Source organism: Lampris incognitus, chromosome 17, assembly GCF_029633865.1.
Source record: "Lampris incognitus isolate fLamInc1 chromosome 17, fLamInc1.hap2, whole genome shotgun sequence".
Lineage (NCBI taxonomy): Eukaryota > Metazoa > Chordata > Actinopteri > Lampriformes > Lampridae > Lampris > Lampris incognitus.
Window position 1 is genome coordinate 22279796 of NC_079227.1, and position 23404 is coordinate 22303199.

General features: G+C 46.3%; 1 protein-coding gene across 1 annotated transcript in view; it reads right to left on the reverse strand.

Moving 5' to 3' along the window:
- The window catches only part of ttyh2 (tweety family member 2), a 117701-nt gene that overhangs the window by 8591 nt on the left and 85706 nt on the right, over positions 1-23404 (reverse strand). Inside the window, exons 4-8 of the mRNA XM_056297355.1 lie at positions 22054-22274; positions 15114-15209; positions 10017-10089; positions 2705-2774; positions 2455-2510 (exon numbers count right to left, since the gene is read on the reverse strand). Of these exons, the coding sequence (XP_056153330.1) occupies positions 2455-2510; positions 2705-2774; positions 10017-10089; positions 15114-15209; positions 22054-22274 (516 nt within the window). The remainder of the gene's footprint in view (positions 1-2454; positions 2511-2704; positions 2775-10016; positions 10090-15113; positions 15210-22053; positions 22275-23404) is intronic.

Here is a 23404-nt window from a genome sequence, read left to right on the forward strand (position 1 = left end):
AGCTGGGGTGCATCCTGCACTATGTTCAGGTCTTCACAGATACCTCCCTGGCTGGCTGGTGAGGGACCCTTGGCCAGGTCAGCATGGGGGGCACGTGGTCTGGTGCCCTTCACCACATAAACCTCTGGGAGCTCACGGCAGTAGAAAGTGCTTCAGCATTTTGTTCCTCTACTGAGAGGGAAGCACATCATGATGAAGTCAGACTCCACCACAACGGTGGCTTGCCTGAACAGACAAGGGGGCATCAGATCTCTGGCCCTGCAAAGGATGACGGTCTCCATCCTGATGTGGGCAGATCGCCATCTCCACTCCTTGAAAGCCTGCCATGTTCCGGGGTCTCTTAATGTGGGGGAAGACAGGATGTTAAGAGGGGGCTCGCTCCAGGAGGAATGGAGCCTTTCCCTGGACAAAGCAGAACAGATCGGGCGCCAGGTTGTTTCCGGACCTAGTTCAGCTGAGGGTGGAGGGTCCGTGGCTGGTCCCGGACCTGCCCATGGCACTGCAACAGGCAGAGGGTGCGATCCTCTCGCGTTCAGTTCTGGGATGCACCGCATGTTTTGGAAGTTAAGAGGATGACATTGAACAACATGGGCCTCTCTGAGGCGGTGGTCACAACTATTCAGAACGCGCATGCCCCTTCCACTTCCAGGGCTTATTCTATGTGCTGGTGGGTTTTTGTGGTCTGGTGTGAAGCCAGGGACCTCAATCCATGCTCCTGCCCTTCGCAGGATGCTCTGCAGTTCTTACAGGACCTATTTGATTGTGGCCGCGCTGCTTCCACCTTGGGGGTGTTTGCAGAAAAGATCTGTCTCAAGTTCCAAGGAGGAGCCTCGAAGGGTAACCAATAATAAAGCCCGTTAGAGGGCTAAGCACATATGCATAGAACTGGAGTTACATCTAGGGTAACTAGTTTTTCCTCCTTTGTTCTTAAAAAAAAATCCCATCCACACAGTTTAAAAAAAATCTCAGTCCAAATGAAAATGCAAAAACACATGCTACTCAACACAACGAATGTGCTGTCAAGAGCACGCCAAACCAACAGGCGGCGATATAGCACTAACCCTAAAGCCATGTTGGCCAATCAGAATCCTGAAAAAAAGTCAACAACAAGCCAAAAACTCAGTTTTCCCGGTGTACATGTCAACACTGTATTTCTGAAAACCCTGGGAGGAGTTTTCCAAAAGATCCGTTTTCAGTGGCCTAAAACGCAGTTTGCATGTGGACGAAAGGCCAAAACACAGAAAAGCAACGTTTTCAAAAATACCTAAGTCTGCACGAGGCATCAGTAAAAAATATATCTATATATATTCTGGGTTACTCTCTGTAACTCGAGAACACATGGAAATTCCCTGCCCAGTGGCACACTCTTAAATTGAAAAAGGATGTGGCCAATTACCCCCACCCATAAAGGTAATTGCTTCTCTCTTATCTGACATTTTTCAGCTTTTTTGTCTTTGCGGCATGCATGTCTGTGGTAAAAACCGGTACCCTTTAATTCTATCAAACGCTTTGATCAGAAACGGCTCTCGCCCAAATGTGTAGGAGCTTGCCGAGATAGAGAAAGTAAAAAATGATCGAGCAGGTGGATAAAAAAGTAGAGAGTCGATGTGAGGGTAATAGACTTTCGGAGCAAAAGCTTACAACAGCACAGAGGTTACAGCTGAATGATACTGTATGGTCTGAGGTGGATTTAAATTATGCGAGTCGGTGTGTGTGTGTGTGTGTGTGTGTGTGTGTGTGGGTTTATTACCATTCACTGTGTAAGTACTGTGGTGTTCATGTATCTGCCTGCCTGATTATGGACTTGCATATTTGTGTATCTGTATGCCGGTGAAAAGGTGCTGATTTTAGTTATCAGGCTTGGGCGCGGCTGCCGGTTCTCTTGGGACCCTGAGGGTATGTCAGCACAAGATAATAAGAAACTGAGCTCCACTGGGCCATGGCAGAAGCAATTTTGACTTTTTCTCTGACTGATGTCTCGACCCCAAATCTCTTCTTTGGCTTATCTGGAGAATAACCTCAGCGGAGTAGAGAGATGTGGTGAAAGAGGGAGATGGAAAGAGGGAGACTGACAGGAGCACATGGAGAGACTGAAAGAGACAGATGTGGTACGCTGAACAAAACCAGTTTGTTTTATTCGAATTGCCTTCATCTGATCTGCATTTTTTTCCAAGCAGCTGTCTCGGTAGCACTACTTTGGGTGGCCATGAAAACAAGTGGTCTTCACCTAAGATTGCCAGAGCCTTTTCACTTTTTAAGAGCCAGGGGAGGGAACAAGTGCGAGAGAGAGAGAAAAAAAAGGAAAGTGAAAGTGACAGAGAGAGAGAGAGAAACACAGTTAGTAAGAGAGACAGATAAAAGCCCCTAAGAGAAAGGAGGTTACATCAGCAAAGTCTCAAAAAGATGCCAGCAAAGGCTGAAAAGGATGAGGCTGATGCATGTCAAGTTCTTTACCTGCTGGAACGGGTTGGAGCGAGTCTGGTTGCAGTACAGATAGTAATGGACTATATCTGTGGAGATCACACACACACACACACCCACCCACCCACCCACGCACCCACCCACACACACACACACACACAGCAAGCCAAACCATTACTCTTACTTAACTAGAATTCAATTAGTGTCTGGAGTAAAGTTTATTGCCCTATTAATTACAGCTCCATTTAAACAACATTAAAAGTTCCACTCATTTTGAACTCACCAGCACTGACGATGTCTTTCGTTTGGCTCATGATGTACTTGTCGGGGGCTATACAGAAATCACTGGTGCCCTTGAAAAACAACATGGAAGACACGATTGGAAAAAAGGGGCGATGACGACATATGACGAGGAACACAAAATGGCTGGATAAAAGCAGCTAAAGTTCTCCTGGAAGCTTGTTTGTCTACAGCAAGAACCAGAAATGCAGAAAAGAAAAATTTGAAAAGAAAAAACATCAGGCGTCCGGGTGGCGTGGCGGTCTATTCCATCGCCTACCAACACGGGGATCGCCTGTTCGAATCCCTGTGTTACTTCCGGCTTGGTTGGGTGTCCCTACAGACACAACTGTGTCTGCAGGTTGGAAGCCGAATGTGGGTATGTGTCCTGGCCGTTGCACTAGTGCCTCCTCTGGTCGGTCGGGGCGCCTGCTCGGGGGGGAGTGGGAACTTCGAGGAATAGCGTGATCCTCCTACGTGCTCCATCTCCCTGGTGAAACTCCTCACTGTCAGGTGAAAAGAAGCGGCTGGCGACTCCACATGTATCGGAGGAGGCATGTGGTAGTCTGCAGCCCTCCCCGGATCAGCAGAGGGGGTGGAGCAGCGACCGGGATGGCTCGGAAGAGTGGGGTAATTGGCCAGGTATGGTTGGGGAGAAAAAAAAAGGGGGGGGGGACATCACATCCACGAGAAAAACAGAAAAGATAATCAGAGGGTGTAACACAGAACCAAGTAACCCATCCAACATGAACACTTCATTTATATTTCAGCAGGACTCTTTGACAGAGCTGGGAAACAGTGGTGATAAAAATCTGAAGCGCTCTTCTGCAACAGAAATCAAAGCCCCTTACACAAAGAGGAAAAAGACGAGTGTCATGTTCTGCACCTTGCCACCTCTGGACAGGTACAATTTTCAAGGTTGTCACTCAAGGCCACATCCGCTGCAACACTCGGCACTAACAAGCGACCTGCCTTGGCAGCATTAACATAAAAGTGGGGCGAAACAATCTCCCCCAACTGTGCTATGTGAATGCTAAATGTCTCCTGGGCAAAGGCAAATCATGTCTGCATGTAACATAACTTCCTCCGGGGGGCTAAGCTAATGAACTAAGCATACAGGCAATAAAATGGTAGCCTACTTCCTTGACAAACCCAAGCAGGTTTACTAGTAATTTTGGGTTTCCTGCTCTGCTCCATTTCTGGGGCTAGTTTGTTAGCAGCGCACAGCTGAGCTCCTCTGCTTCAAATCCTACAGGGAGACGGCGACTTTCTAAGACCACAGACTTCTTACTACTCCTACGTCTGTAATTAAGAGATCTGTGAACGAGAGCATTCATTATGCATTCATTTATTATGCACTCCAGCACTAAGCTTACTGCAACCTGAATACACACACACACACACACACACACACACACACACTTGTGCATCAACACAGACACAAATCTACACACAAAAAATGTGTACACAACTAAATACAGAATAAAAAGCATACATGTAATCGCCCACACATGCATGCTTGCTGCTTGCTTGCGCATGCATACGCCACAAGAACACCACTCGCAGGTTTGTTATTTCCCTTAAGGTGGCTGCAGTCTGACTTCATTAGAGCAAAAGAACAGCAGCTCTGCTTACCGAAGTGGGACAAAACAAGACGGCTACAATAGCGAATAGATTACAAGAAGATTAACGCCCCCTCAAACCACAGCGCTAACATTTTGGGCAGTTTGGATACAACATTACTTTACCGAGAAGCCGAGAGAGGGGGAGGGTATAAGACACAGATTCAGACTATTTTCTGACACTGCATATGTATATATATGTGTGTGTGTGTGTGTGTGTGTGTGTGTGTATATACACATATATACATACATACATACATATGTATATATAATAATAATTTTGTTAAAAGAAACACAACGGTAGGGAAAGTGCTCAACAAATAAGGAACAAAATAATCCAGTGAGTCAAGTAAATTCTTTATGAGACAGTACAAGCCTGTTTCATGCCATAAGCAACCATCAGCTGTCAGTCTCTCTCTAAGACACACACACACACAGACACACACAAACACACACACAGACACACACACACACACATGCAAACACACACATGCAAACACACACTGTCAATCTTTCTCTCTCTCTCACACACACACACACACACACACACACACACACACACACACACACACACACACACACACACACACACAAAGTGATGCACAATGATGTCAACTACAGTGTTGACTGTAGCAGTAAAATTCGGCTTCTTCACATAATTACTTTTACTTTGTGGGCAGCGTTTTATGTGCATGCATAAGCAATTATCCGGCCATTTTAAGTTGTGGCGGTGTTCGCTCTCAGGCAGAAGGAAGGGACCACTGGAGGTTAGCCATACCATTGAGTTCGGGTCGGTCGCAGTCAGCCTAATACCACATAATGAATAGGTTATATAACTCACTGAGGGAGAGGCCATGATGTATGCGCAGCATTTTGCAACAAAAATGGAAGGTATAGGCTGAATCTCTACGGAAAAATAGTCAGTCTCTATGAAACAGGCTGCTGAAGTGAAACCAAATATCACCAAATAATTACACTATTATATTTCAGCCATGAAGAGGAGATAAAGGGAGGAGACAGGTTTAGCAAGAATTACAGCATTTTTATGGATTAACCTGTGTCCTTGATTAACCCGTCTTAAGACGACTCTTGATTGTGCGCCTAATGTTTTGTACATTCGCTGTGGATGGGTAACGCCAATCGAAGCAGGAATCATATTGAGTGGACATGTCTATTCATTCATTCATTGTTCAAACCGCTTATCCAAACTCAGGGTCATGGGATGCTGGAGCCTATCCCAGCAGTCATTGGGCAGCAGGCGGGGAGAAACCCCGGACAGGCCGCCAGTCCATCACAGCCCCCCCCCCACACACACATACATACATACCTACCTAGGGGCAATTGACCTTTCGCAAAGTCCCGCCCCCCTTAGTTACTGTTGCTATGCCCATCAAGCATTTCAGAACGATCCAGGAAGTAGCCGGAAAACACCAAAACATGAAGGAAGAAATCAGCACATTGTGTGGGTAAAAGTAACAGTAATAATACGTTAGCTGTATTAGCTATCAATAATAGCTAGTAGCAAGCTTAGCTTGGAGCAGACGGGTATTTTTGTTGATTTTGGATGGATTAAGCTGGCCACGGGGTCTGCTATACTGCGAAATCTATTGTCGACATTGCGCTTCTTGCATTCTGGGTTTCGGGAAGGGAAAGAAAATTACACCCCCTCCAAACGTTTCAGATATCTAGTATCCGATTTGCAGATCCCATAGGCACACCGTTTCAGCATTTTGTTGTGTGTTTGAAAGCTTGACGGACCGTTGCTAAGGTAGGCTTGGACAAGCACCGTTCTGGGGCGGTACTTTGCAAAAGGTCAATTTAGTACAGCCAACTCACCTGACCTACATGTCTTTGGACTGTGGGAGGAAACCGAAGCACCCAAAGGAAACCCATGCAGACACGGGGGGAACATGCAAACTCCACATAGAGGACGACCCCTAAGGTTGGACTACCCCGGGGCTCAAACCCAGGACCTTCTTGCTGTGAGGCGACCGCGCTAACCACTGCACCACCATACCACCCATCGACATGTCTATAGTTAAAAAATACTACTGGTTAGAATTTCTAAGAAAATTGTCCCAGTTCCTGAAAAATTGCAGTCTGTCTGTCCTGGCTTTAACATACATGGAATGAGCCAGAAAACCCAACGAGATACATGTATTGCGAGAGAGAAGTGTAAGAAAACCTCTACGCCCTACAGTGTTAATGGGGAGCCATCGTCTACTAAACGTGTGGCTGGTCCATCCGTAAGCATGTGTGCTGTGATATCGTCTCTTAAATAGGTTCAGGCTAATTTGCGGCCTTTTCTTCTCCGTCCCAGCAGGACTCTGCAGGTTTTATGTGCACCGTCACCGCCTTGGGGTTGTTCCATCCGCCTCTGCACTATGAACCAAACACAAACACACACACACACACACACACACACAGTGGCAGACCAGACAATTAAGGGAAGTGGGGGAGAACGCCAGTCAAAAAGCGCACTACACTGCCCTCATCATGGTAAAACGATAGGAAGCCACCGGTGAGAGGTTAGTTGGACATCCTTTGCATATATTTGTATCATGCTCTTTGCATCTTTTGAAAAACTGCACTCAGATTTTTTTTCTTTCAATTTTTGTTGCTATTACAACGGGACTGTGAAAAGCAGTAAACCAATATTTATGAACTGACCCATGCAAAATGTGTACCATCACATGTAAACACTAACGAGAACATGAAACCAAACTGTTGGTATTGATTAATATGACCTACTTTGTTTTGACTCCATGTTCTTTAGCCCAAACTTAATCCTGCACACTTTCACTACTTATCATCCCCAACAGCCCCAAGTCAAACCAGGGGATCCAACGACAAACATGAGAGAACGAGCCACGCGCCCAAGGCTAGGTGACTCAAACATCACACAATTCTTTCATTCTACGATCACATCGCTCTATTTTTATGCGCCTCGCTGTTCCTGCCCCTCCAGGACACGTAGACGTTCATGCGGCTTGTTTCCCGCCCCCCTCTGGACCAAATCCGAGCCTAAGGCAGAAATGATTCACCGCTGAGCGTGATCGGATTTCACTGTCTCAACAGGATCCCTGCCGTCGTAATCCCTGATATGATTTTAGCGAGACGATGGCGGGGCGTGGATTCTGAATTTGAACTTCCAGGCATGGTTTTGTTCTAAACCTTGCCGGCCCTCGGCCGACACTCAGCGATCAGATGCTCAGAGACAAAGTAAGAGACAAAGTCAGGCCCGGAACAGAATGATGGGCGGGCCGGTGCAGGAGATGCTCAACCAGCGTGACGCCCTCTTTAACACGGGCATACAAGGTGAGGCGAAACACTGACACAATAAAGTCAGACAAACTACCCACGCAGACCGTAAAACCACACGCTGGAGACTTACGAGCTCAAGCAATGAAACAGCTTGTTTATTTTCGGTGTAAAATATTCGATGGGTTGCGTGACCACAAACAGTGTTGTTAAGACCAACTGCAACAAACCCGAGGTGAATGATAATTCACAATGCCAACACAGTGATCTTTATGACCCAAAAGATATTCGACTCAACACAACTGCAGCCTGCACAAACATGTTTGTGGGCGCAGAGCAAGGAAAATGAAATTTGCTGCAAGGTTTGATGCTGGAAAAGGTATAGCTAATGTAACTGCTCTCACTACAGCTGCTCTGTTAGTCACACTACCATGCACGCTCATGAGCATGTCTAAATGTGGACACGCACACACACACATACACACACACACAAACACACACATTATAGTGTATAGCAAACACCACCCAAGACACAATAACACACACACCTACCACATCTCACCTACCACTACCAACACACACACACACACACGCACATTATAGTGTATAGCAAACACCATCCAAGACACAATAACAAACACACCTACCACATCTCACCTACCACACACACACACACACACACACACACATTTTACTGTATAGCAAACACCATCCAAGACACAATAATACACACACCTACCTCAGACACACACACACACACACACACACACCCACACACACATGAACACGGGTCCACGCCACTTACCTCTAACTGTGCGTGGCGGCTGCCTCACTGAATTACTGCGGCTTGCATGCATGCGGTGGTGTCCACACAGACAGCATTGCTGCTGCAGCCCTGCCCCATCTTTCTACACTGAGTTTGCCTGTGACTAATCAAACGTTTAATTTCATTTCAGACACGACGCCTAATGTTGTGTTAACTTCTTCACATCAGATAATTATAGCCTACACGGGGTTTCTGCTATAGGAATATAGTACACATTTGGCCTTCAATTTCTCCTAACATGCCGGTGCTAAAATGGTTAAAAAAACAAACATTTTTTTCATGTCTGTGACATATTCTGCAGATATAGACAATTAAACTGTAGTGAAAGGCATTGGCTATGTGATGTAATGTTGCTGGTGTGATGTCAGTATGACCATCAACAGATCATTTTCACCGTCTATTTTTGCTGAACGGCGTGCCTCATGCAGAGAGAAATAGACGCCACATCTGTTCTCTAGAGTTGCGTCGCTGCAGTGTGGATTGAGCTGTGTCTGCGCCGCTGCTCATGCAGGCTGTGTGGCTGCTCTAACCTGTTAACATGGCCGCCGAAATGAAAAGCAAGAGGTTCCACGGCGCACCCGTGCTGCTCAGGTAGGCGGCGTGGCCCAGGCCTTACCCTCCCCTTAACCTGGTCCTAATTATTTTTTTCTTTTGGCTTTTTCCCCCTTTTTCTCCCCAACTGTATCCGGCCAAATACCCCACTCTTCCAAGCCGTCCGCTGCTCCACCCCCTCTGCTGATCCGGGGAGGGCTGCAGACCACCGCGACTCCTCCCATACATGTGGGGTCGCCAGCTGCTTCTTTTCACCTGACAGTGAGGAGTTTCACCAGGGGGATGTAGCACATGGGAGGATCACGCTATTCCGCCCAGTTCCCCCTCCCCCCGAACAGGCAACCTGACTGACCAGAGGAGGCGCTAGTGCAGTGACCAGGACAGATACCCACATCCGGCTTCCCACCTGCAGACACGGACAGTTGTGTCTGTAGGGACGCCCGATCAAGCTGGAGGTAACGCAAGGATTTGAACCGGTGATCCCCATGTTGGTAGGCAACGGAATAGACCGCCATGCTACCCGGACGCCTCTGATCCTAATTTTAACCTTAACCCAAACCCAAGTTCTCACTTTACAAAGATGTCCTCTCTCTTATGGTTAGCAACTCAGAAAATTGATCCTTACAAAAATAAATGAGGATGAAAACACACGCGCGCGTGTGCACACACACACACACAAACATACACTCGTTTCACTATCCTTATGAGGACCCCTCATTGACTAAATTCATTTCCTAACCCTTACCCTAGCCTTAACCTAACCCTAATTCTAACCTTAACCCTAAAATCAAGTCCTCACCTTAAAATAGACCCTTTTACTTGTGAGGACCTATAAAATGTCCACACAAGGTAGGTGGTTTCTGGTTTTTCACACACACACACACACACACACACACACACACACACACACACACACACACACACACACACAGTGGGATGTCTAAACCCTCCCTCACACCTCACATAGCCATTATCATTGTCGGGCATGGTAAGAATGGTAAGAATCATTCTGTGGACACTGGCTCAGTCAGGGTGGAGGCGGTGGAGTAGCTCACCACAGCCGTGGCCAGGTCGGCTCCCAGCGAGGCCCAGCTCAGGATCAGCATCAGCACTCCAAACACCATCATCCTACAGGAAAAGAAAGTAGCGTGGTTTGTTGAAGTGGAACCCAATCAAATAAATTGCACATGTGTTTGATCAGACTCATGACCGACTCGCACTGCCATGGCAACCTGTGGGTCCTAAAGGGGTCAAGTCCATAGCAAAAACATTCCCGGACTAGCTGATCTTTTGTTATATATATATATATATATATATATATACAAGAAAGAAAAAAACAATTATAGCAAGTCAGTAGTTTTTTTTTTAATCGGCATCCTACAGCAGGACAGAAGTGATGCAAACAGACTTGTTTTAATGACCATTTCCGCTGCTGAAATGATACATTATGACCCCTCCTGGCATGTGGGAGGTGTCACTGGCGAAGGGTCAGAGGTCACGCTTAGCAGCATGGGAATTAGCCACGCAGCCCCAGCGCTCGGCGTGCTGTGTCGTGACTCTGCGAACGGATGCAGAGCCGTCACAGCGTATAAGCGCAGTTATCCTACAGCCGATAACAGCCCCCCGGGGTACAGGACAGCCTCCTGCTCCCATATGGACACAGGAAATGCAGTTATCTTTTTACAGCGTGCCCTTTCCCCGTGCTAGCCTCGCAGTTAATGACCTCATAGTATCAGAAAATTAGATCGGGGACGTACATACATGTGAGTGTGTGAGGAGTGTGTGAGTGTGTGCAGACTGGGGAGAGGGTTAATACCCATCAAGGGATAAAAAAAAACACTCAGCCAGTCTAAGAATCAGCTCTCGTTGGGTGAACCAGTTGGTAAAGATAAAGAACTTAAACACATTACTTCTTTGTGTCCTAGACCTGGTATCAGCCCTCTCCGTCCATTAACACCGCCCAAGTCCTCCTGCTAATCCACTTTAAAACCGACCGAGGAGACGACGAGCCTCCCGCGTTGTTCATACAGTCAGCCATCTTATTATCTTTACTCCCTCTGCCATTGGACTCACGGTCTTTTGGTCTTTCTTGTCCCTTTTCTCTCTCTCTTTCTCTCCACCCCTGCTCCCCGCCGCCCACCCTCATTCTTTCTCCTCGATACAGAACAGTCTGTCAGTGTCTTTATCTGTTGTTTTTCTTCGGCGCCGACACTAAACAGGGTTGTTACAAGGGGCGCGAGGCCTTGCAGAGTCATTACCGCGATAAGAATTAAAGAGTGGAGCAGATGCTCTCATCTGTCTGCTGCGGTGTGGCTTATTCCAGTAAGTGTGGTCTAAATGAATAATGCCAAATGTCCCCGACGATGTGCCTCCGCAAGCTGTCACGAATACTTGTGTTCCTCTCGAGATGGCACACGCCAGTGCACCGAGCGTCTCCGTCTCCACTCTCTTTCGTGTGTCCCTCCACATTGTGACTTTATATTAGGTAAATAAAGATAAAAATGAAGGGAAAAAAGTGTGTGTGTGTATGTATGCATGCATTTCATATGCATGCATGCATTTCATATGTTTGGATGTATGTGTGTGTGTATAAACATGCATGCATGTGTGTATGTGAGTATAAGGCATCTGCATTGAAGCTAAATGAAGCATGACGCACTGTTAAAGAAGGTGTGTGCACTGCCATGCTTGTATCTGACAGCTTGGTCGCACACCCATTAGGCCGTGGCGTGCTATGTTTAACAACTATGACACTAAGTGGCCCAGCAAGCAGGAGTAATGCCCTCTAATCACTGCTCGATGATAGCAGGTCATGTCCCAGATGAGCAGACTCTGTTTAGTTTTGCGCTCCGATGGGAAAAGGGGGATTCGCTGAGCTACGTTAGAGAGCAGCAAATCAGGTGCGGACGTATGCAAAGCACATTGTGCGAATAAGTCCCTAAAGCCAATGCACGGGGGTAGACGACAAACAAATGCTGTCACCAAGGCTGGGGTCAATATACTGTCAGTTTCAGTCAGTTCATGAAGTGGTCCTTTTTCTCAAATGGGGGGGGGGATCCCTCCAACTTATACCATTAAAATGCCAATCCATCGGCTCTTAAGTGTTTATGTAAGCCGCAATCTGAATTGCATTTTGGAGTTGGAAGAAAACGAAAAGCCATCTCGCCCTAACGCCGCCGCAGAGCTTTCTGCTTTTCTTCGGGGTGGGGGTGGGGGGGTTCTCTTACATACGTTCAGTGACTTTGCATTGCCCAACAAAAACATTTCCTTCCCATAGAAAGTCTATAGGCATCGAAAAGCCACTAAAGGGTGAAATAAAATGCCCACTGAGCCAATATTTAATCTGCTGTGACTACGAGTGTGAATTTGTGCCGAATACTAAAGAGCAGATTTTGTGTACCGTAAGAAAGAAAAAAAAGATTGCCCTGCAGTATGAGCGAACTCATACCATCATTGTTGTGTAGCTTTTGTCTTGCAAGGCCCCTAAACTGTGTTCTTCCATTAACCCTGCAGGGTCTCACAAAAAAAAAAAATGGCAGGGAGCCCACAAGATAGCCCGGTGGTGGAGAAAACCAGCGAGAGGGGAATAAAGCGACACGCAGGTCTCGACAAATGGCCCTGCGAAGAGACATAAACTATGCCAAGTTCATATTTACCTTATGGCCCCTTCTTCCCTCTCTGTCTGACTGTCTGTCTGTTTGTCTTCCTCTCCCATTCAGCCCCTTTCTCCCCTGTTCCTCATACAAACACAGACACAGATGGACACATACTGCGTGCGCATGACCACACATAGCCTGGGCTGTGACTGCTTTTGTTTAGTGCTAACATAAACCCTTCCCACGGTAAGCACCAGGAATGGGTCGGTGGGTCGCCAGAACTCAATTTGTTCCAAATGCCCCCCCCCAACATATAACTTCCACTCAAGTGGAGGGCAACATCCTCTGGGAAGGCAGACACACTGAGGCTGACTCATTTTGTATGTGTGTGTGTGAGACAGCTTGCAAGGGTGTGTGTGCATGTGTGTAGAGGCGATGGTGTGTGTGTGTGTGTGTGTGTGTGTGTGTGTGTGTGTGTGTGTGTGTGTGTGTGTGTGTGTCTGTGTAGAGGCGATGGGGGCGTGGAGTGAGGCTGGTTCACGGTTAGTAGGACGGGTTTAGCCTGGCTCACACCCCGAGCTGACTGATTGAGAAAGACAGAGAGACGCTCGCCCGGGTGAATGGGGGGCCTGGGTGGATTTCATGCCCCTGTGAAAGCTCCTTCACAGCGGGAGAAAACTCACATTCAAATCCCAGTGGGACGCTGAACAGTGTGAATATACATGCTGTAAGATGCTGGAATAAAAAGACAGGTACTGGATTTTGTTTGTACATGTGTCTGCATTAGAAAGATGGCGGGCAAGAGTGCCTGTCTGTGTATATATGTGTGTGTGTGTGTGTGTGTGTGTGTGTGTGTGTGTGTGTGTGTGTGTGTGTGTGTGTGTGTGTGTAAGTGCAATGACACACATTAAACCTTTGGTACCACCCTGCAGTGTGTATTATGTGTAATATAGAAGGTAAGCGTGTTGGATTGTTATTATTTTTTTGCCATTAAAATCCTGCTTTTCTTGAGCTTTTCTCTTTGCTTCCTTTGACGAGGCCAAAAACCATCCCATCGAATGACAGTTCATGCCACGCTAAAAAGGGCTTAGGACCCACTGCGTGTTAATAATTCATGCCGGTTACGTAAGTCGTTTAAAGCAGGTCAAGTGTTAAGTTATGATAACTGTACGTCGTATGTAAGGGCTGTACTTCCATCTCTAAAATCACATCGAGTTACATTTGATGAGGGGGGAGGGGGTCACTGAGATGGCGACATTTCAAGCTAGCTTAGTTTTAGAAGGCACTACTGAAAGGGCAACCAGCGAAATATAATGGATCCAGTAGGGCAAGGTACTTGTATAGGGGTCTGTGCTGCTGTAGTTAAAGGGAAAATTTGCAGATTTGCCGATCACTCCGCTCTCTGAGCCGTCCTGGTCACTGCTCCACCTCCTCTGCTGATCCAGGGAGGGCTGCAGACTACCACATGCCTCCTCCGATACATGTGGAGTCGCCAGCCACTTCTTTTCACCTGACAGTGAGGAGTTTCGCCAGGGGGACGTAGCGTGTGGGAGGATCACGCTATTCCCTCCAGTTCCCCCTCCCCCCTGAACAGGCGCCCCGACCGACCAGAGGAGGCGCTAGTGCAACGACCAGGACACACACCCAGGCTTGCCACCTGCAGACACAGCCAATTGTGTCTGTAGGGGACGTCCAACCAAGCCGGACGTAACACGGGGACTCGAACCGGTGATCCCCGTGTCGGTAGGCAATGAAATAGACAACTATGCTACCCGGACGCCCCCTGAATTCAACTTTGTCTAAATGCAAAACATGGCTAGTACATGAAAAACACCTGCACTTTTCCCCAACCATCTCTGCTTCTCTGCAGCGGCAGTGAAACAGAGTTTTTTTTCTGGCCGTCAAGTGACGTATCGTCCATCAGCTGTTCTAATACTCCAATCCGCTCTGTCCAAAAAAACACATCCTCACTTCTCTTGGCTGAGCTACATTTCCACTGGTGGAAAAGACATGCCACATTTTTTGGACGAAGACACAGAAGCTCAAGTGAAATGCATTCTGGTACGTGTAGGCACACCGGGGATTTCTTCTGTATCTTCGCCCATAAATATAATTCTCTTTTCAGCTTTCAGAATGAGTAAGGGACGGGGTGATGACTGAAAAAAAAGGAAGGGATGACTAAAAGACTGGGGTGTTTGTTGTGCTATAACGTGGCCTATATACTTCTACTTAACATCTGCTAAGAAAATGGAGGCTGCAGAACCCACATACGAAACAGACAGATGCGGGGCGGAGCTCTGTGGAAATAATATGGAGCGCTATGATGTCTCATAGTTAGTTAAGACTTGCTCGCTCAGCTAATCTCATCCATACCTCCTCTCATCTCTCCTCCCCCTCTCCCCCGCTCCCTCTCTGCCTTTCCTTTCTGCTATGCATATTTCATGGAGATTAGGATGCAAAAACAAAATGCAGTTGCTTCTCTGCTTGTGAAATAAATAAATAAATAAGTGGAGCACAGTTTTTACAAAGTGACGCAGCGAGGGACTCTAATCTTACGTAGTAAGAAGCCAGCGAGACTGCTTGGCAAGCCCTAAACAGGCCAACAGGCAGATGATCAGGTCCAGGATGAGCAACAGTAGGTACGTCAGCCACCTGGATGGAGGGGGAGAGAGAGAGAGAGAGAGAGAGAGAGAGAGAGAGAGAGAGAGAGAGAGAGAGAGAGAAAGTCAAGCTGTTTATGACCAATTCATCAAGACATAGTATAATACGTATAATGCAATAAATAAAATACATAAAATGGCTTTGATTGGAGAACATCACATACATCTTCTAGAGCAAGATGATATGGTATAGTATACCATAGTGTAGAATAGTACTATAGTGTCATGTAGCATAGTGAAGTAAATTGTATGGACTTGTATGTGCAGTGTGTACTTGTGTGTGTGTGTGTGCCTGTAGAGTACTGCCCTGCAGAGTGTCCTTTATAGGAGGACCCCCCCCCCCCCCACAGGAGGACTGGTCAGCTTGTGATCCAGCCCCTTACAGAGAGCCAGTCCATATTGTTAATAATAAATGTACTTAAGCCATGTGTGTGAATATTTAATGCTGTGAAAGCTGGGGTAGGAGGGGCAGGGTTGATACTACCCATCCACCCTCTTTTATCTGTGTAAACTGCCAGCCATCTCTTTCTGTCTGTCTTCCCTTTGTCTGCCTCCTCCTACCCATTCTTATTAACGTCTCATCACATCTCCCCCCTCTTTTCTCCAGCTCAGGTCACTCGCTCATCTGACAGTCCATTTCAAAGTTCAAATATGACATTCATGATACACCTTATGGCCAAAAGTACATGGACACCCCTTCTAATGAGTACACTTGGCTATTTCAGCCACATCCAGAAGGATCCAGTAGAACGGGTCATACTGAAGAGTTCAGTGACTTTCAACGTGTCACTTCCATAGGACGCCACCTTTCCAGCAAGTCGGTTCATCAAACTTCTGCCCTGCTAAATCAACTGCAAGTCTGTTATTGTGAAGTGGAAAACGTCTCAGAGCAACAACAGCTCAGCAGAAGTGCTTGGCCACACAAGTTCACAGAGCGGGACTGCCGAGTGCTGAGGCACGTAGAAATCATCTGTCCTGGGTTGCAACACCCACTACCGAGTCCCAAACTGCCTCTGACTATTGACCTTTCCTTGAGCACTTCTAAAGTCTTCTATCTAAACAGTTGTGTCTTGAGTCTGTTCTTCTTTTTTCCCTTGGCGTCATCTCCTAATTTTCTGTTTCTCCTGTACTTAGTATTTTTCCGTTTTTCCTTCACCAAGGTGTGTCAATTTTATTTTTGAAACAAATCTCAGCCTCGTATCTCTTTGCAGCTGAGCAAGCCAAGCTCTCATCACCATTTTTCTACCACAAGGAAAGTCTTGCGTGTGATCATTTTTGGAAGCTTTATCATCCGGCAAATGAAAGTAATTTCAGATTATTTCAACTGAGTCGGGTCATATAAATTCAGTGTAGTAGATTACTATCTGACTGAGAATCGACTGGTGACCAGACGGACCAACGCAGCAGAGATCTAATCGCCCATCAACATCTGATTGTTTGTTAAGAATCCAGGCAGTTCCTGCCCAGGGATCAGCAAAGACTTCGACTTCCAGCGTCTGACTTTTGCCCAGAATAGCCCAGGCAGTTCCTGCCTAGGGAACGCTACACACAACACGTAGCGAGATACCAGCGAAGGACCAGTCGCAGACGATGCGGTTGCCTGGTAACCTTGGCTCCCTTGTGGGCAAACCCTCACGCGGGAGTCGGAAGTAAGCCTTCATGGGCCATTACTCAGCCGGTAGCTGAACCAGACCATCTCTGCTTCGACGCATCATCTAAAGTAGGCTCGAATCACATCTGCTGCCTTTGATAAGAGTTGAAGTTGAGTAGTAATCCAAAATCTTCCTGTTAAGCCTTAGAAAGATTTTAACCCCCTTTTTATAGTGCCCCACATTCCCCCTGATACCATTACCAAACTAAGTGATAAGCTCTGTTTGGGGTTATTTCATTAACCTATTTGATTCTGATTTTGCATTTACTCATTTATTGATTATTGGTAGACATTAAGCTATTAATAAATGTCTCTATTATTGAAAGTCATTGCCTGTCTGTTTCTTTAATCAAAGAAAGAAATCCCTGTAATTGAGAATTTACAACTTCCGATCTGAAATTGATTAATTTGGTTTATCAAGTTCCAACGAAAGTAGGTGGTGCCCCGAAATTTATAATGAGAATATCAATAATATCATAGCCACATATTGCTACAGTGCCCTTGGTTTTGGAATGAGATGTTCACAACAAGCACATATGGGTGGTGTCCACATACCTTTCGCCATGTAGTGTATTTGTGGACCAGGATGCAGATATTTAGTTGCACCAAGGCAACTGCTCAAGAGTTCAATTCAACTGAACTAAAAACACCAGATGTGAAAGCAACCTCGCTGTCAGCAGTTCTACCTTTTACCTTTCCCTCCGTCTCTTTTACTCACCCCTCTCTCCTACACCTCCCTCATAGCCCCGCTACCTTTTAGATATGTTTCCTCTTTACTTTCAATCTTCTCACCCCTCTTTCACTTCCTCTTTCCTTTCAATCTTCTTACCCCTCGTTCACTCTCTTTTTCTTTCTTTCTTTCTCTCTCTTTATCACTCACTCACTCGTTCCCATGCTCAACACCCTCTTCTTCCAGCTTGACACTCTCTCTGTCGCACTCCTTTACTCCTTTACCTTGCCCTCCATTTCTTGCATCCTTCACCATGCCCCCCCATCTCTCTTTATTGCTCTCTCTCTCTCTCTCTCTCTCTCTCTCTCTCTCTCTCTCTCTCTCTCTCTCTCTCTCTCTCTCTCTCTCTCTCTCTCTCGCTCTCTCTTTCTTGTTACCTCCACCACCTTGCTGCTGTTTACTTCTTGGCTACCTCTTCACTTTCTCTGCAAAGTACAAGCCTAAAGGTGTATCAGCATACACCTTGGGGCTCTCTAGTAAACAATAACACCGTGTTAGTCGATGTTACCTTAATCAAATTAGTCAAACTGAACACATGGTAGGGAAAAAAAAAAACACACACACACAGAGGGAACAGAGGCTGCATCCATAATGAATGTGGGGGAGATTTGAAAACTCAAGTTTTTATAACCCGGTGCTTCGAAACATTGCAAGAAAGATGATGTTGAACAGCAGAAAACAGGCACAGTGTTACTTAACTGGAAACTCTAGGTATAGGTTTTTTGTTGGAAGGAGTGCACCAACACTGAGATGACAACTGCAGAGTGTGTGTGTGGCTTACCAGTGGCGTCATGCCCATTCATCCATCCATCCATTATCCAAACCGCTTATCCTGCTCTCAGGGTTACGGGGATGCTGGAGCCTACTCCAGCCGTCATTGGGCGGCAGGCAGGGAGACGGCCTGGACAGGCCGCCAGGCCATCACAGGGCCCACACACACATACATACGCATTCACACCTAGGGACAATGTAATACAACAAGATTCACCTGACCTACATGTCTTTGGACTGTGGGAGGAAACAGGAGCACCTGGAGAAAACCCACACAGACACGGGGAGAACATGCAAACTCCACACAGAGGACGACCCCCAAGGTTGGACTACCCCAGGGCTCAAACCCAGCACCTTCTTGCTGTGAGGTGACTGCTCTAACCACTACGCCACCGTGCCACCATGCCCATTCAAATACAGCATAGTTGGTCCTTTACAACAGCGGTTCTCAACCTTTTTGGGGTCCTGGACCCCCTGCGTATTTTTGATCTACCCTGAGGACCCCTCCACCTGATCTTGGGGGAGGGGGTTGCAATTTGATAGAAACAGTAGAAACTGCATTTTAAATTGCATTATAGCATTTATTCACTCTTTGGGGCAAAAATAAGAGCTTTCAGTTGTAACTTAGATATATGTAACAAAACAGAATTCTTATGCAGTAACTTTCAGATATATGTAACAAAACAGAATATGTATTCAGTAACTTTCAGATATATGTAACAACAGAATTTTTATGCAGTAACTTTTAACAATGCAAACGGGAGCGAGATCTCTTATTAAAATACAATAAATTACACTTGTGAAACAGATGTAATTAGAGAAAAAAGTCCTGTTACCCTTTATAGTTTAGGTAGATAAAGGTCTCAGTCACATTTGAGTAAAATAATCCTATTTCTATAAATGTCATAGGATCTTTTTTAAAAGATATTTTATTTTCACGGACCCCTTGCAATTACACCACGGACCACTAGGGGTCCGCGGACCCCCGGTTGAGAAACACTGCTTTACAACACGCATAGACAACACACACTAACACAACACCCTAAACAGGTGCGCAAACGAGCATGCACATGGAAACCCCTACGCCTCACATTCCAGCAGATATGCATGCACACACAAGTGGATTCACACACACACACACACACACACACACACACACACACACACACACACACACACACACACACACACACACACACACACACACTTGCTGAGTGAGGCAGTGATAATGAGTCCATTAACAGCATATACTATACTAAGAGTGGCTGTCTAGTCCAGAGCTGACTACTTCATCATTGATGAGCTATGTGGAGTACTGCATTATGGGCAGAGCAGGGGAGTCACATTACAAATCAATGGGCACACACCCAGCCTATCAGTTACTGTAGGGCAACTCCAAATCAATACAAACATACCCAGAGAACACCGCATTACATTTTTCAATGCCTAGCTATGGTTAAGCACCAAAAATTTGTGCCACTTGCTTCTCCACTTCTGACGGTTGATATGTCGATGCCATGTCAAGAGTGCCTAAAGATATTTCAATGAGTTAATGTCCAGGATAATGTCAAGTTTTGTTAGTTTGGGTTGCAGGATCAAGAGCTCAAGTAATAGTGCCGTTTAATCTGTCTGTTCAATGCAATGATTACTAATTGTTGCATTATCGCCCTCTCAAACTTTGGAGAAAGCTAAAGGGAGATTAGTCATGCTGCAGCAAGATTCAACAATGTCAGTGAGTGATGCATATACGCAGCTATACTGCTTCACAGTCCACACATCTTCTATGATATATTGAGGTCATAACAACAAGCAAAGTGTGTATGTGTGTGTGTGTATATATATATATATATATATATATATACTATATATATATATATATATATATATATATGTATATGTGCCACGTATGCTGTCTAGTCATTGTCAGTGTTCAGTTAAGTGATGTGTTACAAGCACTGGTGCTGTGACTAAACTAGACATGGGCTCTAATATAAGTGGTTTAAAACGAGATCATATCCCCACCTCCATTCTTCCTTTTTGTCCTCAGCCTCTTCTATATAAATATCCTGGCACCAGCAGTGACAGCTGCTTATAAAACGCAGTTATTGCCAAGCTGGCGTTAACTGTGTTTGTGCCTCTGTTCTCTATTTATTTGCATTGTAGCGATATATGTGGATTTATAGCGCCTCTAAATTTTGATTGCATTCTGCATCTAGATTTACAAAGATCTTTTTATGGCCGCATCTATGGAAGCTCATAAATTTTCCTTTATCAACTTATGCTTTCTCAAGGTCCTAGCGTGACATCCCGTTGATCATTGCCTGTTATGTCCCCCCCCCCCTTTTCTCCCCAATTGTATCCAGCCAATTACCCCACTTTTCCGAGCCATCCCTGTCACTGCTCCACCCCCTCTGCCGAGCCGGGGAGGGCTGCAGACTACCACATGGCTCCTCCAATATATGTGGAGTCGCCAGCTGCTTCCTTTCACCTGACAGTGAGGAGTTTCACCGGGGGGACGTAGCGCATGGGAGGATCACGCTATCCCCCCAGCCCCAGAACAGGCGCCCCGGCCGACCAGAGGAGGCACGAGTGCAGCGACCAAGACACATACCCACATCTGGCTTCCCTCCAGCAGACACAGCCAGTTGTGTCTGTAGGGACGCCCAACCAAGCCGGAGGTAACATGGGGATTCGAACCGGCGAGCCCCGTGTTGGTAGGCAATGGAATAGACCGCTACACTACCCGGACGCCCTTCCTGTTTTATTTTGAAGTAGTCGCTTGTCTTGTCATTTCAGTTTCTGCTCTCGAGTTTCTTCTGCTTCTTCCTATCCCCCCCAGCTCACCTACACCCCCCGTTCCCCCATTTCCTCATTAGCTCCCTATAATCCCCTGATTTCCCCGTTCTCCTGCCAGATTGTCTTTGGTCATCCTCTTGTGTTCATCGCTTTCCCCACACGTCTTATTCGTGTAAGTCTCCGTGGTTTTTGACTTTGCTTGTTCTCTGGTTTTCGGAGTTTTGCCTGCTCCCTGCCTGGATTTGTTTGTTTTGATTCAGACTGATTACCTGTGTGTGACTGTCTGGCTTTCCGGTAATAACCTTGCCTTTTTTAACTTCACCTTCTGTTCTGAGTCTTTCTCTGCATCTGAGTCTCTGTTCTACCTATAATCATTGCACATAGTGGGCCAGTGCATATCCCATCCCACATCCATTTTTTTTTCAAATCTTTTCTATCATCCAAGTTTAAGGCACAGAGATATCCTGAACAGGCTATTTGCTGGGTGACAATAAACACACACAATTACCTATTCCTGTCCATACGTAATAGTAATTTAGCATCTCCAGTTCATCTGACATGTACACCTTTGCACTCTGGGAGGGAACCAGAGCATCTGGAGGACACCCACCTGCACTTGGGGAGATCACAAAAATCCCATGTTGCCATTATTTTTTTCTAGATTGTTCCTCTTTAATGTATTTGCTCCCAGCAGTTCATATTGTATCTGGACCATCGACAATAATGCAAATTTGTAGTGCTTACAGCAACTTTGTATTTTCATGACACATGCAAATTCTCCTACAGAGAATTCCCCCTCGAGAATAAATAAAATGTGGTTCAAATCGAATCCCTCCCGACGTGAGGCACGATGTACATGTGCTGTCTGACCAGTCCTGGAGGCAATACCTGTAGTACTCTATGTTCGTAGTCAGATCTGCAGCGAAGGCCAGGTCAACCTTCACCTCCTCCCAGTCAGGAAGCCCCAGCAGCTGCTTGATCACGTTGTCAGCCATCTGCTGCATGAACTGCAGGGTCTGCACGTAGTCACCCCGCGTGGCAAAGATCTCATCCAGCCGTGCCAGATGCTGCTGCAGCCCACTTCGCATGCTGCCCATGGTGCCGGTCACCTAACGGGACGGGGGGGGGGGGGGGGGTTGCGTATTAAGTTTGTTAGAGTTGCACAGCAGCACCGGGTATGGGTGAAGAATACCAAATAAAAAGGATTCAGGGTGCATGTTTGGCATTAAACAGATTCATCTGAAAACAAAATGGATGACAGGTAGCTCAGTGAGCCGAGTAGAAAGCTTTAGGCCACGTTATTATCAGAACACAGGCACATAAACTGTTGCAGGGGCGTTCCCAGCTGTGTGTGTGTGTTATTTATACTATGTACTCAATTTACCTTTTCTTCTGGGATGAGTGAAGACATCAGTTTGGGCTGTTTTGGCTGACTGAAAACTCTGTGTGTGTGTGTGTGTGTGTGTGAGAGAGAGAGAGAGAGAGACTCTACCAGCTTGTCTGGATAAGAATGGGTTAGGAAAGAGAGGTCAAGGGTTAGACCAGCCCGAGTGGTCAGTGCTGCCAATCATCTGTCTGCACGGCACAGAAGTGGGCGGAGGACATGAGGACACAGAGGACAGTCAGAGAGAATTTGGATGCTGAATATGGATAATAGTGAAGGAGACCATTCTGAATAAATCAGCTTGGATAACAGTCAAAACAAACAGTGGCCAGATGCAGTAATCCCCCTGGGCCCTGTTGCCCTGGTGCAATGACATTATTGACATTTTCAGCATTTCATGGATTTTCACTGATCTGTCAGACATTTTCAGTGCTGATACCCGCCCCCCTTACTGTTCGAGCCGTTTTGCTGTTTACCAGTTTACCGTGTAATCAAAAAAATTACGCCTAATCCCCCTGAGGGGAAGAGCTGATCTGAAAGGTGGACGGACAAACAAAATACCTCCGACTCGCTCAGCTGTTTCCCAGACACATCAGATTCTATCCCAGTTGGTCAAACATGGCAAAAACCACATACAAGTGCGTGCGCCGGCGTCTACTGCGTATGCACTAACCGTTTCATTGCATAATTACAGCACGCTTGCTCCGAGGGAAAGGTTGTTTACAGGGAAGTGGTTTTCACAGACACATCCTGCTATTTGATAATTAAAAAGGGTAATAAATGCCTGCATTCAGCCCCACGCACTTGGCATTCACAAGAGAGGGGGGCTCGTATTGTTGCTATGTTTGTCAGGGA